The 18478-nt window shown below is 44.5% G+C and overlaps 1 protein-coding gene across 1 annotated transcript in view; it reads right to left on the bottom strand.

The window, feature by feature from the left end:
• The window catches only part of Selenoi (selenoprotein I), a 40378-nt gene that overhangs the window by 20180 nt on the left and 1720 nt on the right, over positions 1-18478 (bottom strand). The window contains exons 2-4 of the mRNA XM_052746067.1: positions 5118-5186; positions 4115-4223; positions 2847-2921 (exon numbers count right to left, since the gene is read on the bottom strand). Of these exons, the coding sequence (XP_052602027.1) occupies positions 2847-2921; positions 4115-4223; positions 5118-5186 (253 nt within the window). The remainder of the gene's footprint in view (positions 1-2846; positions 2922-4114; positions 4224-5117; positions 5187-18478) is intronic.

Below are 18478 nucleotides of genomic sequence, written 5' to 3'. Positions count from 1 at the left end.
ACCAGGCACACACATGGAATACAGTCATATACACAAGCAAAACACCTCACATATGTACAATTAAAATAAATAAATAAACACGAGAAGACTCTTACAATTGAGTTTGCCCTTGGAGTGTTCACAACTGAGAAAGGGACAGAAGACAATCACTAAAGGCTTGGTGCGTCACAAACCGTGAGAGAGGCCGAAAAAGGCAAGGGTTCCCTTCAGATAAGTAGACGGGCCTTTAGAACACGCTGAAATGTGAGTGGGGACTTGAGGACTGAATTGGATTTCAGCAGGTAAGAGATACAGGAGTATGCCATTTCAAGAGGAGAGAAGTGCTATCAGCAACATGGCTGGGATGGAAAACCACAGGGCAGATTCAGAAGCCCTGAGATGTCAGGGAGCACACACAACTCATGCTCGGAAAGTGCGAGCAGTGGAGTCTGACTCGAAGCCAGTAGGTGGAGGCAGTATCAGAAGGCTAAAAGAGGGCTGGAGAGCTGGCTCAGCATGTGCTGCTCCTGCAGAGGACCCAGGTGCGGTTCCTAGCATCCACGTGGCAGCTCACGACCACCCTTAACTCCAGTTCTAGGAGATCTGATGCCTTCATCTGGCCTCCTCAGACACTTGACATGCACATGGTGTACATCCGTACATGCAGGTAAAACATTCATACATCAAAAACGAAAAGAAAAGTAAACCACCACACTTGGTTCTCTACTAAAGACAAACAAAACAGAACAAAACCTCTAACAAGAGACTTGAGCCACTCCAAACGTTTTAGGGATTAGACGTATGACTAGAAGGACAAGAGACAAAGTCATGCTTTAGTGAGGTTCGCTCAAACAGTGTGATTGACAGGCTGGAAACAGGGGCCCTAGTCGGATAGCCTAGCTAGAGGGGGAGCACCACGGGAATGAAAAGCTGGTGGCAGAGGAACAGTAACAAAGAAGGACCCAAACTGGGGTGTGGGGGTGCAGACTTCCACTCAGGTGACAGAGATAGGAGGGTCTCAACTGGAGCTGAGCCACAAGCGGCACTCTCAGAGAAAACCAAACAAGTAAAACTGAGAGACTACGTAAAGATGAGATGCACAAGAGACCCAGGAAGACAACTGCACAAGTTTCCAGCCTGGGTACCAGGAGAGCAGCAGTGTTCTCACAGAGAGGGAAGTGGGGGATGAAGCGGGGCGGGGGCGGGGCCCACGGGGTTGGGATTCTTTTCTGCTCCTATGTAGCTGAAACAGCTTTAAAAAAAAAAAAATCTTTCTCTTATTCACTGGCTTAACAATTTTCTAATTTCTGTGCAACGCATATGGTTAAACCATCAAATACACAAAATACATATTAATTAGATTTTGTGCATTTTTTTCAGCAACTTCATTCCAGCTCCCTACGGTAGGTCTGAGTATGTTTCAGAATGTAATTTTTTGCTCAGAATGGTGGTGATTTATAAGCTATTCCATTATTATGAAAGACATGCTCAACCCTAACAAAACTACTACAGTACCAAATAATTGTTGGAATACGCGCACAGCCACACTTAATAAAGACTGTAAACTGCCTCCTGTTAGCTCAGGACTAGTTCTGCAACAAAAAGCTTGTGTCAAGTGAGGCTCTTTGCAGAACTGTGGACCTGAAATAACTGGAACATGGAGCCTTAGCAGGCTCGTATGAAATGCTGTGGATAGCAAGAGCTCACAGGTCACCCCATCTTTCCCTAGTCCTCAGGCAGCCCTTGGCAACGAACTCCATTAGCAGCACTTCAAAACCTGCTCACCTTTTCTAACAAGTGTATAAAGCCTCTACTCAAGCATGTAACCTTTAGCTAAGGTTTCCCTGGCTCTTAGAGACCTCACTGATCTCTTCTCTCTTACGGCTCTCGCCTCCAACCACATCAACACTAATGCGCCACATTATACTGGTTCTGCAAGAAAAATCATTTTTATTTGAAAAGACCTAAACAACTTGAACTTCAGGTCTGCTATTTTACATGTATTTGAAAACCAAATATTGAACTGCTACTGTGTGCCAGGCAGTGTTCTAGAAACTTAGGATGTAATAGTAAACAAGAATAAACTCAGTCTTAATATCTATGTCAGGATTCCTTGCCAAACTTAAGGCAAAAATAGTGTCTTACTCCAGAGCTGGTAAATCTGTGGTAAAGGCCCAATAATGGATACTTTCGGCTTCATGGTCATACTTCATGGTGAGACTCGGCTGCAACTCCTCAACAGACCTTTATGGCAGGAAGGCAGCCACAGAGAGCACATAAGGAAAAGCACACCGACCGCTGTGCTCCAGTAAAGCTGTGCCAAGGGAGTCCACTCTCGTCAGGGGTGTGGTCCTTGGTAGGCTGCCCAGATGGCGCTAACTCCACCCATGACATATGGCAGCACGAACTGAGCTCAGTGGGTAAAGAAGCAAAGACATGAGGACATGAAGCTGGGAAGAGGATGCAGAAGGGGCTCCGAGAAAGTTGAGGGGTGGGGGTTGACACAACCTAAACATATAATATGTATGTAGGAAATTATAATATGTATGTAGGAAATTACTAAAGAGCTCTGGAAAATTTCCTGAACAACAAAAATAAACCATACAACAAAAAAACATCAACGAAAACCTTACTTCCAAAAATAGAAGTTATCCAGATTTGGCCTGCAAGCAGTCGCCTGCCAATTCCTATTTTATTCTGAATCCCTAGCAATGACGCTGCTTTTCATAGATTCAAAAATATAAATGAACAAGACATTAACAGACCCTAGTTAAAATGAGTAAAGCATAGAATAAAATGATAATTTAATGAGTGTAGTCTTGCTGACATGCCAGCCACGACTAAAGGAGCAGTTGCCAGCTTCTTACCTAGAGTGTAGGCTACAAAGTTGAGGATGCCCACGACAATCCAAACCCAATCAGGTACATGCTTGTGACCTGGTGCTGTAAAGGGAAGCAACCAAGATTTTAACAGTCTAACTACAATAGCTCTCCCCACCCCACCTGCCGCCAGTGAGAAACGGGGCTACTTGTTAATGAGAGGTTGAGTTACTTCACAACGTATTCTGATGCAGAACTAAAATAGTGAAAGTTAGCAGGTCCCAGGTTAGTAGGACTCAGGCCTGGAGTTCCAGCTACTCAAGAGGCTCAGGCAGAGGGATTGAAAGTTGGAAGCCAGCCCGGGCAACTCAGTAAGACCCTGCCTCAAAACAAAATTGGAAAAATTCGGCTGGATTTAAAGCTTAGTGGTACAGTACATGCCTAGTATGTGTAAGGCCCTGAGTTTAATCCCTATTACACACAAAAAAAGACAAACAACAAAAAACCTAACAAGGCCCAACTAAGGACCATTTTCAGAGGAAACCAGGAGTCATGTAAAGACATGAACAGATGGAAGGCGACACTGTTTTCCCTCAGGAAGAGAGGCGATTTTTCTTCTATGACTGGAGATAGGAGAGGGTCATCCCTGGCATTGTAGGCATGGTGGGCCCTACTTAGTACTGATTCTTAGACAGTTTGACAACCCTAAAGTTCTGTCTACATGTAAATCTTTTTTTTTAATGTCTGTGAACTTATGCTATATGCTAAAGCTCCCCCTGAAATCCTGACTCTCTTGCCCCCCACATACAAAGTGCTGGGATTACAAGCATGCACCATGACACCCAGATTCTAATTATTCAGTATTTGCCAGAGCCTCGCTGCTTTTTAGACGGTATATCTAAATGTAATAGGTAAGTTGCTACTGTATTTCTTTTCTTTCTTTCCATTTTTTTGTTTGTTTGTTTGTTTTGTTTTTCAAGACAGGATTCCACTGTGTAGCTGACCTGGAACTCACTCTGTAGATCAGGCTGGCCTCGAACTCACAGAGATCCACTTGCCTCTGCCTCCCAAGTGCTGGGATTATAGGTGTGCGCCACCACTGCCTAGCACTACTATATTTCTAAAATTTAACGGAATATACATAATATAAAAAACAACTTAGTTTTATATACAATTCCAGCATCTTAATATAACATTTTAACACCCAAAACTTTCAGAAACATAAGCATCTTAAGATTCAGAAATTAACTAACTACACCTTATTTTTTGCTACTCAAAACATTTAAAATTATGTATTAAGATAATAAAATTCTTACCTGAAGCATAAAAATCAGGATCGAAGTATGTCAGAAGTAGGAAATTGAATACAACCAGCAGAAAGCCAGAGAAGGTTATAAGATTGGGAGCCAGCCAAGTAGGAAATACCTGTTGTTTTTTTTCAAAATAGTTGTAAAATAAGTAAAGAAAGCTCTGTTCAATAAACATCACAACATACAAAATTAGGTCATAAAAAGCTATCAATTTGAAAGATCATATGCAGGTGTTATGTATATTAAAATATAAACAATAACTCCAGCTGGTAGATGAACATCTCTTTCTTCTCCTGTCCCCTATCTTTAAATGATTCTCTAATGCACAAACTTCTATAATGATAGCATTCAGCTAATTTTAGAAGGTTTCAAAGCCCTTTTATAAAAATGGCCAATTACAGTGTATTTATTTAGATTTCAACAGGGAGACACCCCCAAAGGGAGAGTTGACTGGGGAGGGGTGAGAGGGTGGTACCTCTGTTACAGCTTACTGAGAACACTGTTGGCTGGGCCTGCAAGCACACTCTGTAATCTCAGTTACTCAGGACAGTGAGGCAGGAGGATTCCAAGTCCAAATCAACTCAGCAAGTCCCTGTTTTAAAAGTAAAAAGGGGCTGGAGAGTTGGCTTAGTGGTTAAGAGCACTTGTTCTTCCAGAGGGCCTGAGTTCAATTCCCAGGACCCACGTGGTGGCTCACAACCATCTCTAACTCCAGGTCCAGGGCATCTGATGCCCTCTTCTTACCTCCAAGGGCACTAGGCATGCACATGGTACAGAAATGCACGTAGGCAAAACACTCACATATAAAATAATAAATAAATTTAAAAGCAAATTTTTCCAAAAGTAAAAAGAAGGCTGAGGATACAGTTCTGTGTGGACCACTGGGACCCTAGCTCAATAACTAGAACTGCAAAGAATAAACTGAGGGTGGCAGCGCTAAGACTCTGTGAGATGGGTTAAAACACTCAAAACTTGTTCAAACAAAAAAGCACGCCATTAATAATCTTACCTTCACTATAGCGTTCCAAAATGGATGCATGACATACAGAGAGAGCGGGTTGGTATCCAGAGCACTGTACTGTTAGAAAGGAAACATTTCAGAGTTAACCCGTATTACTAAAACATATAATAGTATTTATTAAAGGAAAACAATAGTGCAAATCAGTCCTGGAGAGCGCATCTATTGGTGTCCTATCCCCTCCGGACAACAACACTAGAGTAGCAACCCAATGGGACCAAAGTGTTAAGCAGTCAGGTATTACTTTATGGCCAGAGGGAAGGGCCACAGAGGAAGCACACAGACCAGCCCGAAGCATGGAGTTAATCCTAATGTGGTTGTTTCATTCACATACACCAAGTCCAAACTGCCAGGATCATCACTAACTCATCCTTGCCTCTCAATCAACTTTATAATGTTACGGTGTTTCAGTAAAGACATTCACATCACTGACCAGGGATAGAGCTGAGTAGTAGAGCACTGAGTTTAGGCACTGGCACTGAGGGAACACTTTGAAGAGAAAAGAAAAGAAAAGGATATATACATATGTACACATTTTCAGTTGTTACAGTTATTATACAGGATACGTATGTAATATGCATACTGTGTACATTAAACACAGACCAGGCATTTTCTCAATCTCCTACATCCCTCTTAATCTACAGGGGTCTAGCTGTTCCCCCTCACACACACCATTAAGACTCTTAGTGGACAACTCTGAGTGACCTTTCTGTCCTATTCACCTGTGCACTGAATGTGACAGCCCTTCTCTCAGAGGGCTATCACAGGATGTGGTAAGTTAATAGTACATAGTGAGTGCAATGTTAGAATTAGCTATTATTACTACAGGTGCTGGGCACCAAAGGGGTGACAAACCTTTCCCAGTAGAAAAGCAGATTGTATAAATGAATGAACGAACACAAAAGTTAGGGCTGTATGGTAAGTGAGTTATATTATACCCCAAGTACAACTGAAATATTTAGTAAGAAATGGGTGGGGGGGAGAATTGCAAAGAAATTTTAGCAGATAAATTATATGTAAATATGTACAAGTTATGCTAATAATTTACACACACACACACACACACACACACACACACACACACACACACACTGCAGGATGGCTTCTCCTTGGTAGAGGAGAGAAGAGATATAAAACTAGAAAGAGCCAGATAGAGTGATGCAAGCTTTGATCCCATCACTGATACTGAAGCAGGATGATGAGCTCCAGGTCAGCCTGGGCTACATAGTGATAACCAGGCATCAGAAGAACCCCAAAACGCCAACAAGATGGCTCCGCAGGAAAAGGCATTTGCAGCCAAGACTGACAACCCAAGTTCATCCAAGGGACCACATGGTGGAAGGAGAGCACCACTCCCGGAAGTTGTCCGCCCACCTCCACACGGTCCATGGCAAGCACGTGCACACACAGACACACACAGTGCCTCACAGACGTCACCACACGGAAGCTCCACAGAAAGGAGGCACCTGCACTGGCAGCTCACCTGGCCCTCCAGACCTAGGTACCTGGACGGAGTCTACAGCACAGATGACTCACTGGGAGTGCCCTGGCCTCCACTTAACACAGTGTACCCAGACCATGGCATGGAGCCGGGGGCCAGAAGAACTGGAAAAACACCCATTTCAAGCCCATCTGCTGCAAAGGACCAGAGCTGGAAGAAGTTCAAGTAAGGAGGAAACAGTTTAAGGCACAATGTGAGCATCTAATGAGCGCCATGTCCGAAACTCCATTTATTCAAAGAGCCTCGTTCATCAACTCTCCATAATTTTGAATTAAATAAAAAAGTTTTTGTTTTGTTTGTTGTTGTTGTTTTTGTTGTTGTTATTTTGAGAAAGGGTTTCACTACGTAGCCCTGGCTGTCCTGGAACTCGGTCTATAGACCAGGCTGGCCTTGAATTCTGAGATCTGCCTGCCTCTGCCACCAGAGTGCTGGGATTACGGCATGCGTCACCACCGCCATCTCAAAAGAAAATCTTTAATAGATGGCATTTCAGTGTGAAAAAAAATCTCTTTTTATGTCTGACACTTTAAACCTCTACTCCAGAAGCCCAGAATAAGTTAAGAATAATATAAAATAAATACAAAAGGGCCATTTTACCCTCTGGGTTCCTAATTAGACATTCAATAGCAGTCAGTGAGCTCAAGTATACTACAGCAAGGAGATCAGTGTGCGCTTCAGCAAACGACAGCCCTAACCAACACTCGGGCTCTCAACCTACAGCCATGCTTTCTGAAGGCCACACACCATGTAAACCAATCTTGACCGTCCAGTGAGTCACAAGGAGTAAGAGTGACATGACAGCTTCACTATGCGGAGAAAGCCAGGACACACGATTAAAGGTGCTAACTGACCCCGACAGAGGTGGTGGCTCATGTTTGTTGAGTACACTTTGACTTTGCACTGTGATGTTCTGGTTCGCCCCAGAGAACGTGACCCTAGCAACGCATCCAGGGTACGTCTAGCATGGCTTGCTTTGGCTTCACAGTCTACGGGGCATGTGTGATCCACAACTGAGCAGTCTGAATGACCTGGCTCTTTAAGTACTTCCGGTTACCAAGAACAAAAACCCTCACCCCTTCCCGAAAGAAGACAGTCTGATGCTAAGCAACTTTCCCATACACTCCACCCCAGTATCTCAACCCTATGTTTCAATTTGCTCTACCAAGTTAAGCAGAGGAGGCCTAACTAGCAGGCCTTTCAACACCTGGCAATAGCCTTCCCTAACACAGCAACTTGCCCCTCATCTGTTCCCACACGTATGCCTTTTGTGGCTCCTCAGTGGGTGACCGAGGGCAAAGGGCAAACGGAAACTCAAGTGATGCTGAGAAGAAAGGAAACAGGACCAGAAGCCTCCGGTCCTCAACAAGGCAGGCTCCTCAGACAGTTTATGTCCTCTGGCAACCATCTATACCTTCAGATACCTTCAGTCACCCGGCCACCCACAACTGTCCCACACAGGCCACTGGGCCACCCTGCTCTATACTAGTAGGAGGCTAGCTGTCACAGGCAAAGCCCAAGACTACACTGGCCATTAACACTTCTCTTGCTGGAGTCGACTCATTTGCTACACTTCCCAGATAGCTTTATTTTTAACATCTAGATGAAATTGCCCTCGAGAGTTAAGGGTGCCTCCCAAACTCTCAGCATGTAATTCTAGTCATGCTAATAACCCATTCCTTAGGTCTTATAAAAATGCCAACTGAGGTAAAACTTCTAGGCCACTCCCTCGGGATGGCTATTGCATTACATCTCATCATTTTTATTTGGATACAGAACTCTGTAATGTCATCTAAAGTAATTACGTAAGAGACTTTCATAGTCTGGGTGAAATCCACAGTTACTCTAAGCAATGTTTGGCCAAATAGCCTAAACCAAAAGCTGTTTTAATATTCCAACTGGAGTCGGGAAACAAAGCATAATGCACTCTTCCCCCATCCGTAGGCTACAATATTTACAAATACCTGTGCTCTCTGACAGAGGCTGTGCTACATCACTGGCAGGAGAATAGTGAATAAAACCAGCATTTGGTGAGCTCATTGAGTCTGTAGTCTAACGTGAGCTAGGTCGTACGGGAGAGCACAGTACACATCACGAGGCAGGATGAGACAAGCTATGAGTGATGTAAACTGCTGTGGGAGAGAGCAGGCAGGCAGACAGAAGGGAGGCACTACGGGGCCAAGAGCCACGCCTGGAAAGGCTGCCACACACCAAAAATACCAAGAGCCACCGGAGGCTGAGGCAGAGGGATTTTCCCCTAGCACTTTTAGAGAGGGTGTGGCCCTGCCAGGACCTTGGTTTTCTAGCCTCTAGAACTGTGAGAAAACAAATTTATGTTAAGGCCACCTACTGCGTGACAATTCCTATGGCATCTCTGGGAAACCAAAGAAGATGTGACCTACCCCCCATTACCTAGTCACAGTGGTCAGACCAACTGTGCCCCTGAAGGTGAGAAGGTAGTCAATGTACACAACACAGTATCAAGCAAAAGAAGCTAGACCTGAAAGAGTATGTTTCTACTGGGTCCACGACATGTATGAGGTTCAAAAGAGAAGCCATGGGCTAGAGAGATGACTCAGTGGTTAAGAGCATGTACTGCTCTTGCAGAAGACAAGAGTCTGGGTCCCAACACCCAGGTCAGGTGAGGGTGCTCTGGTGTGTGTGTGTGTGTGTGTGTGTGTGTGTGTGTGTGTGTGTGTGTGTGTGCACCACATGGTACCGGCAGGGGCGAACGAGGGTATGGGACCCCCTGGAAGTGGAGTTACATGTGGTTAGAAGCCAACCAAGTGGGTGCTGGGAACTGAACCTGGATCCCCTGCCCTTAACCACTGAGCCATCTTTCCAGCCCCTTCCACAGCAATGTTTTAACATCATCATGGGAAGCTGCCCTAACCGGTCCCCTGCTAACAGTACCATACTGTACTTGTTTTATGTTTTGTGTTGAAAGGACATTTTTATCAGCTCCCTCACTTAATATTATAAAGTCTATATGAGAGTATTAATTGCCATTTGACAGACTCTAGAATCACCTGGGAGATGGGCCTCTGAGCATGTGCAAGATTATGCTAACTAAGGTGGGAACTGCCATCCCTGCCCCCTGGGCAGGGGACCCTGGACCATAGAATGGAGAGCAGCAGCTGAGCAGCAACAGCATCCATCCCTCTTCTCCTGGCCGTGGATCTGATGTGAGCAGCTGCTGCCAACCCCAGCTGCCTTGGTTTCCCTGCCATCAGCTGGGAGGGAAAATAAATCCTTTGTCCTTTAAGTTGCTTTGGTCAAGAGTGTTTTATCCTAGCAACAGGAAAAGAGACTAAGGTAACGACTATCTGTCGCCATCTTACAGATAAAGAGGCTATAAAATCCGACTAGCACAGCTAATAAATGGGAAGGTCTAAGGTATACATCCTGAGTCCAGTAAGATGAAGTCATCTTAGAACACTCCAGTGAAACTGATTGCTTTGTTGTAAGCCAGACTATGCTGTCTTGACACAACCATAAACTCCGAGATCAGTGGTTCTCAACCTGTAGTTACAATCCCTTTGGAGCAGACAACCCTTTCTCTAGGGTCAGGTATCAGATATCCTGCATATCAGATACTTATATTACGATTCATAACAGTAGAAAAATCACAGTTATGAAGTGGCAATTTTATGGCTGGGGGTCACCACACAAGGAACTGTATTAAAGAGTCGCAGCATTAGGGAGATTGAGAACCACTGGCCTAGAGTCACTACACTATAATTACAAGCTCTCCCAGAGATTTTTCTCTCCCAGTGTATGGTACATGCATCTCACGGTGATTCCCAACGGTGATTCCCAGTGAGTCACTCCCCTGTATCTCCTTGATGGCTCACTCTGTGTCCCTGAGGGTTGGTTGGTAGAACCTGTGGCTTGCTTCTAACCAACGGAACACAGCAAGGATGACAGATGTCACTCTTTTCTAAGATGTACTATAAAGCAGAAATGTGAAGGCCAGAGGTCACCCTCTGGCACTCTGTCTCAGAAGCCATCCACCTTTTTGTTTTGAGAGAGAATGGTGTTCTCTTACAGGAACCTGGCTCACTGACTAGGCCAAGATGAGCCCCAGGGACCCATCTATCTCTGCCTCTTCAATACTGGGTTTACAAGCATGTGCCACCGTGCCTACTTCCTTATATGAGAACCAGGACTCCTAACTCAGGTCTTCACGCACTTTATCAACTCTCTTCCCAGCCTGAGAACGGACGGGCTGAAGCCTGGTAGCACACTCTCAGTACTTGGGAAGAAAGAAGAGGAGGAAACATCTCTAGTAAAAGGCCAGCCTGGGCTACACAGCAAGACTCTACCTCCTAAAAAAAAAAGAAAAAGAAAAAAAAGACTTAAGGATACAGCTCAGCAGCAGAGCACTTGCCTAGTGTGGACAGATCTGTGGATTTGACCTTCAGTACCACAAAGGAAAAAAAAAGGAAAAAAGAAAAACCACAGCTACTTGATGTTTGAGAGCTAATGTATGCATATTACAGTAAGATAACTTCCCCTTCACATCCTTTTCTTGTGATACAACTAATATTGCTTTGATGCAGGGTAGTTCTCAAAGTGTGGGTCTCAAACTGAACACAAATTATTGGCCCTAACCAGATCCACAGCATCAAGGCCCCCAAGAGGGGGACCACGCAATCTGCCCTTTTTATTTATTTGTTTGTCTGTTTACTTGTTTTTGGAGAAAGGATTCCTCTGTGTATCCATGGCTGTCTGGAACTCCGTAGACCAGGCTGACCTTGAACTCAAGAGATCCGCCTGCCTCTGCCCCTGGAGTGTGGGGGTTGGTGTGTGGAGGGGGGGTTGTTAAAGGTGTGCGCCAGAATCTGCCTTTTTAACAAACCTTTTTGAAGGGAAACTAAGCGCAGACTTGACTCCTCACTGAAAGAAAAATTACTAGTAAGAGCTTAGTGGCCAACACAGACACCTCCTGGGGGTGATGCCAAACATCGTATTGCAAGCAAAAGGCAAACACAGTTTTAATAAACATCAAATATCCATTTAAAGCCTGCTAAATGCAAGAAAGCACTGTGCCACAACAAACATAGGAAAATATTAAGTCTAAACTTCAAATGCGTTTGGGGGGAGGGGTATGAACCCTGAATAGAAACTAAGTTCCTTACAGTGTCTTCATGACTATGAGGCTCTAAGAACTACACCCACAGACAACATGACTCAGAGTATTGAGATCTCATTTCAGTGAGCATTGCCATTTATATCTGCTAACAAGTCAGAGCAGACTGGAGAGTTACAGCCAGGAGAGAGATGGACAAGCCATGATGACAAGCAGGTCCACTTCAGTAAGGGAACGGAAATAATTGTTGAGGATCTGGATATCAAGCATATGATAATAAATGCATGAAGTCCCTGCAGATTCTTACACAGGAGAGTTGTATTTGAGGAAAAATACTCATTCGGCCTGTTGTGTTATGTATAGAAAAACAGGAAGAAATCTGAGAAAGACTACCAAACCAGAGGATGCTTTGACACATGCCTATAATTCCAGCACTTGGGAGATAGGCTGGGCCCTTCCATATCCATCATTAATCAAGAAACTGTCCCAGAGATTTCTGCCTACAGGCCAATGAGATGGAGCCATTTCCCCAACTGAGGCTCCCTCTTCCTAGATGACTCTAGTTTGGGGTCAAGTTGACAAAAACACCAAGGTTTGTGTGTAGCTTGGGACTTGGGACCCTGGGTTTTTGAGAAAAGGTAGCATGCACCCCAAGCTGGGCTCTTAACCGAGATCCTCATGCTTCAATACATCTGTCCTGGAGCTGGGAAGATACTTCAGTTTATAAAGCACACAAGGACCTGAGTTGGATTCCCAGCTCCCATATAAGAAAGCTAGGCATGGTAGTACATAAATGTTACTTGGTGTAACCTCAGCGTGAGGTTAGTGGGATGTGTCTGTAGGTTATATGTTACTTAATGTTACAAGCAGGGAAACGTGAACGGCAGGTTTCAGTTTTCATACCCTTAACACTAAGCACTCTATACCAGGCCCTTGGCAAATATTAACTCATTCAACTTTGAAAATGGTCCTGTGAAGTAAGAATTATCAAATTTCACAGATGAGAAAAGCTAGAGAGATCGGAATGCCTGTTAAAGACCACACAATACAATGTGTACTTTTTACTTAAATATTAGACCCCCCCACTATTAAATAAAAATCATTTTCATTCTTAGAGCTGTGAGTGAAATGTCCCTCTTTATCCACAGTTTCACTTTCTACATCTTCAGTCAACCACAGGAAATATTAAATGCAAAATTCCAGAAATGAACAATTCATAAGTTTTAAATTTTAATGCTGTTCAGAATGTCGATGAAATCCTCTTCCTGCCCCATGAGGTGGGGATGTGGACTGTCCCTTCATTCAGTACATCCATGCCACACAGACTGCCACCCATTAGTCATTCGGTAGGGACCAAGGTTTAGGGATCAATTATTGTAGGATCACATTGTGTTCAAAATCATATCCCCAATGCCTGTCACTCATTTCACTCAGCTCACCACTAGGCACTGTATGTCACGTGAGCACAAGAAGTGTGATCTAGAGTATTTTGACAGAGATCAAGAGAAACCATGTTAATGGAATTTTTATTAGAATATACTGTTACTGTTATTAACCTCTTGCTGTGCCTAAGTTACAAATTAAACTTTACCATAGGTTTGCATGTCTCTGTAGCAAAATTACATGACAAAGTTCTGTGCTACCTCAGGGCTCAGGTATCCACTGAATGTCCTGGAATACATCCCCTGCACATAAGGGGACTACAGGAGTCAACTAAATGCACACTAGCACTATTAAGCCCACCTATGGCACTTTTGGTTTCCATTGTACATTTTCTCATCTGCAAACCATTAGACACATATCCGATTATGCTTATTACTAAAGGTTAGTATTCCAACCTTATATAGCTTGTACCAACAAGGAATAGCTTACACTTCACTCCTAGGTTGAAGAGGCAGCATGAAGAACACAAACTCTAGATCCAACTGTCTGGTGTCAGATCTCAGTCCACTGCACTGTAAGTGGAAGGAAGGGCCTTGGGTGTTTCCTCCACAGCACCTTCAGGAGAGTGACTTTCTCCCTGTCCTACTGAACCTCTCCCTGAACCAGGCAGAACTCCCCCATCCACTCACCTTTTGTCCTTCAGGATACAATTCTCCAGGAGACTTAGAAAGGGAAAGAAGGAAGGAGAGATAGAGGAAGGAAGAAAAGGAAGGAGTGGATTTGAGATATGGTCTTGCTTTGTTGCCCAGGTGGCTCTGAATTCCAGCCTCAGCCTCCTCAGTGCTGGAATTACATGTATGCATCATCACACCTGGCAACTGCCTACCTTTACCTAAAATCCCTAGAGTATTTCCAAGGCTTATTAGTGTACGTGCGAGGAATAATCTCATCAAGGCAACTAAGGTGCCACTGATGATGGGTTGTTCTTGAGTAACATTTGACATCTAGGCATTGCTATATTTACATGTAAGATAACACCACAGGCAGTTTGCAGTCGGAATATAATCAAAAATCAAAACATCAATAATTCCTCATACTACTTCTAGTATTCTAGGAAGCATCCTCGTCTTTGAAATTACAGAAACTGTCTCTAACAGAGGACAGCTCATTCACAAATGATAGTTGGTGCTTTGTTTCCTTTTGATCTTTTGAGACAAGGTCTTGCTATGTAGCTTGGGCTGGCCTCAAATTCTTGCTAATCCGCCTGTTTCAGCCTCAGAGTGCTGAGATTATAGGCATGTGCTACGATGCCCAGCTTGAGAGTTCTTTAGAACAATTAGTTTTGTTTTAATTCTAAATCCACAAACTATACTGTGGTGATATATTGTGTACCCCAATAAAGCTTACCTGGGGATCAGAGGACAGAGCCAGTCACTAAATTAGACATAGAGGTCAGGCTGTGGTGGCACACACCTTTAATCCTATCACTCAGGAGGCAGAGATCCATCTGGATCTCTGTGAGCTCTTGGCCACACTGGGCTACATGAGAGAAACAGAACCAGGCAGTGGTGACACATGCCTTTAATCCTCCTGGGAAGTAATATGGCAGGACACAGAAAGGCATATAAGGCGTGAGGAAACAGGAACTCGCTCTCTTGAGGCTGAGGATTTCATAGAGGTAAGCTAGTGTGGCTGGATGTTCTGTTTCTCTGACATTTCAGCTTTCACCCCAATATCTGGCTTTTAGCAATTCGTGTTACACTATACTTATTCATGTGTCCCCATCCAACAAAGCATGCCCTACCTTCAAGTTTACTATAAAGTCATACAGCCTGTCATCCAAGCACTTGGGAGGGACAGGGAGGAAGACCAGGTGTTCCGGGGCATCCTCAGCTACATAAGACTTTGAAATCACATTGGTCTACAAGAGACCCCATTACACACAAAAATAGTAACAAAGGCATTTTAAAAAAGAATTTTACAGCATTACAATACAGTGCTTCACAAAGCCCTGCCTCACACAACAGCTACCTCCCTCCACCGTCCACCTCCCTACCAGATCCTGAATCATCCCCGGCTCCTCCTTACCTTCTATCTGCCCCGACCCTCCCCCCACTACCACCCCCAGCTACCTGCTCAGTTACCATGTTCTGTCAGTCTTAAAGCAGGGATGGGCCGGGCGGTGGTGGCCCACGCCTTTAATCCCAGCACTCGGGAGGCAGAGCCAGGCGGATCTCTGTGAGTTCGAGGCCAGCCTGTTCCAGGAAAGGCGCAAAGCTACACAGAGAAACCCTGTCTCGAAAAACCAAAAAAAAAAAAAAAAAGCAGGGATGGAAAGGTCAAATGAACAAAGAAGACCTACATGAGATACATGGACCAGCGGGGAAACGGTAAACTGGAGAGCACGTGCTCTATTATTCATTCATGATTTCTGGAGGTTTTTCCATTTTGTTGTTGGAGACTCTGCCTCACAGTGGCCAGGATGGCCTGAAACTTGCTGTGTATCTGAAGCTGCCCTTGATATCTGTCACCTCCTCAGAGATGCCAGGCTCACAGAAGCACGTGCCTCCTCACCCAGCCATATTTCTCTCCCCACCCCCTGTTTTTAGATAGAGTCTCACTATGTAGCCTTGGTTGGCCTGGAACTCACTATGTAGATCAGGTTGGCCTTACTCACAGGAACCTACCTGCCTCTGCCTCTCTGGTACTGGGATTACAGGCATGCGCAATCACACCCAGCCATATACCTTTTTAAAAGAAGTTGGGGGGGGGGGGGAGAGCCTGAACCAAAAGAGGAAGTTCAAGGACAGTGTTGCCCAAGATTCTGATTTTTCAAGAGCATCTGGAAATCTGAACTTTTATGGGAAAGATTAATTTTTTTAAAACCAAGTAAGGGCCAAATTAAATGTATCTGCTGGATAAATTCAGTATGGGCTTACCGGTTGTAACCTCTATTTTTAGAATCTCCTCGACCTTGCTAGGTGTGGTAGCTCGTGCCTGCGATCCTAGTACTAGGCAGGCTGAGGCAGAGAGATCTGGAGGTTAGCTGGGCTACAGATAAGACTGTGGAGGAGGAAAAGGGGAAGGAAGGAAGGAAGGAAGGAAGGAAGGAAGGAAGGAAGGAAGGCAGGCAGGCGGGTCTCTGCTCTCTTGGGGGACATGGTGCCGCAGACCTGTCATCTCAGCACTCTGGATAGCGAAGCAAGAGCTCAGGAGCTTAAGGCACACTGGGACACTGACACACACAGACAAGCTCTAGTCCCTCTTTTCGGTCCCCATTGCCGTAATATTCAGGCCTTCAACATTTCTTAGGTGGGGATGTATTTATTTATTGGCATCAGAATCACCCCCACACCAAGTGATTCTGATGCCAATAAATGTGGGCCACAGACACCAACCCACAGAACAAAGTTACTCCCACTCTGCCAGGGGCCTGCCTTCCTCGCCAGTTTCACCGACCACACCGCCATTAGACTCAAACACACATTTTGTGGTTCTCAGAAAATCTCTCAGGCCCACCTCTCAACGCAGGGCTCTCTTCCGACAGGATGCCTTTTCCCTTCCTCATTCTCTCCACTCAGTTTTCATCTTTCTGGACCGGCCTTGCCTTCACCTCCATCACCTCTGAAGTCTTCCTCAGGTCTAACATCCGCTGTCATCCCTACCGGTGTATGGTGCCCCCTATCCTTTTCCACAGCACCTAGAACTTACGATCCATACTCACTGTTTATAAAGGTTTGTTTACCCCGTCCCTAGGCCGCCCAACCGGGCTCTTTGAAGTCAGGAATTTCAACTTAGCTTAATTTTGCAACCCCAGTGCTGTGCCTGATAAGCAGATCTCCCATAAATGCTCGCCAAATAAATAAAATTACACTGTATGGCCCACTGTAAGACCAAAGGCCAGTCTGGATTCTGGTTGTCTGGCTTTGCTATCAAGATGCAAATACCGTTTCTCTTTCCAACTTCTTAATTGTCATAGTAACAAATGCACAGCAACTACAGTCCCTGTACCAGGCAGTTGTCATCAGTCACGTAAATTAACTACCCAACAGCAGAAACCAATTCCTGCAATTCTGCTCTGGAAACTAAACAAGGTACTTAGCTCATTTCCCCTCTAGAGCAAAAGGATACAATGTGACACTAGGTGCAGCACTATAAATTAAAACTGCGCCTTCCCTAGGTCTGACTAAGCAAATCGCAACAGTTTAACCCTGTTGTGATTAACCATGAAAGTGCGGAGTCCCTTGACAGTTAAGTATCTGTGTAGTAGGAGCAAGGAAAGGGGAAACACAGTGAGGAGAGGAAAGGAATGATAAACCTCATGAAGGTGGACACTTCAACACAACTGTCTGAGGTCGCTATGCAGCAAGGGAGCAGAACAACAGCCCTTCTAAACTGGCACCCTCACATTCAAAGCGAAAATTCAAAAGAAGCCTTCCGCTACCCACATGTACCGCTCCTTTTACCATACTTAAAACACCCTCTATTCTTTCCATTTTCATTCCTTCAGTATTTACTGGGCATCTCTTTGGCTCAGGATGGTGTGGAGACACCGATCATGCTGAACATGACAGCTATCAGCTCTGCCTACCTAGAGCTCCCATCCTAACACAGAAGGCAGACATCAACTCATTCTCAAACTCAGTACCGAACAGGGCTGTGTTCAACACTCCTCCAGGGGACACAAGTATTAAGGGATCATATAAAACAGAATCCACGCCAAGCTTTCTTCTGTACTCACAACCATCCCTTTCTTACTACAGAAACCTAACCACCACTGTGAACACCCCCCTCTCGGCGGCTACGCTGTGCACACGCCAGGTTTCCACAAGTCGCTCTCAGATGTACCTCCGGGGACAACAAAGAAATTAAACTGGTTCAAAAGTAATTTTTTCCACCAGCTGTTCTGGGAGTATCATTTTTTTCCCCCTCTGTATCTTTTTGCTGTATGATAAAAGGTCACACTGGAGAATAAAAACCTCTTTAAAGTGTGTTGATTGCACACTTGGGGGTGGTGGTTCAATTCATGAAGCCATAAAGCACGTGCTCTCTGAAGACCACACCATGAGAAAGAAAAGATCTCTGTGTATATACTTCACAAACCAACAAAACTGACCACAGAGATTCTTTTCCTTTGGACACCTCTGATTCTTTCTTTAGATAGGAATGTGGTATAGCATTGAGCAAAGAACCTTCTACTAGAAGAATGTTAAGGTAATAAATTTGTATTTGATTTTGGGTGTGTTCCCCCCCCCCCAAAAAAAAGCCTCATTGTAATTAAAATAACATAAACAAGCTATTTTAGTGAATTAACACTGGGCCACTAGCTAAACTGACTTTTGTTTTCCAGGATGATAGGAAACCTGCTGTCAGACACAG

Source organism: Peromyscus californicus, unplaced genomic scaffold (assembly GCF_007827085.1).
Source record: "Peromyscus californicus insignis strain IS unplaced genomic scaffold, ASM782708v3 Scaffold_1__1_contigs__length_55948999, whole genome shotgun sequence".
In the NCBI taxonomy this organism is placed as follows: domain Eukaryota; kingdom Metazoa; phylum Chordata; class Mammalia; order Rodentia; family Cricetidae; genus Peromyscus; species Peromyscus californicus.
This window is presented reverse-complemented; position numbering and strand designations above follow the sequence as displayed.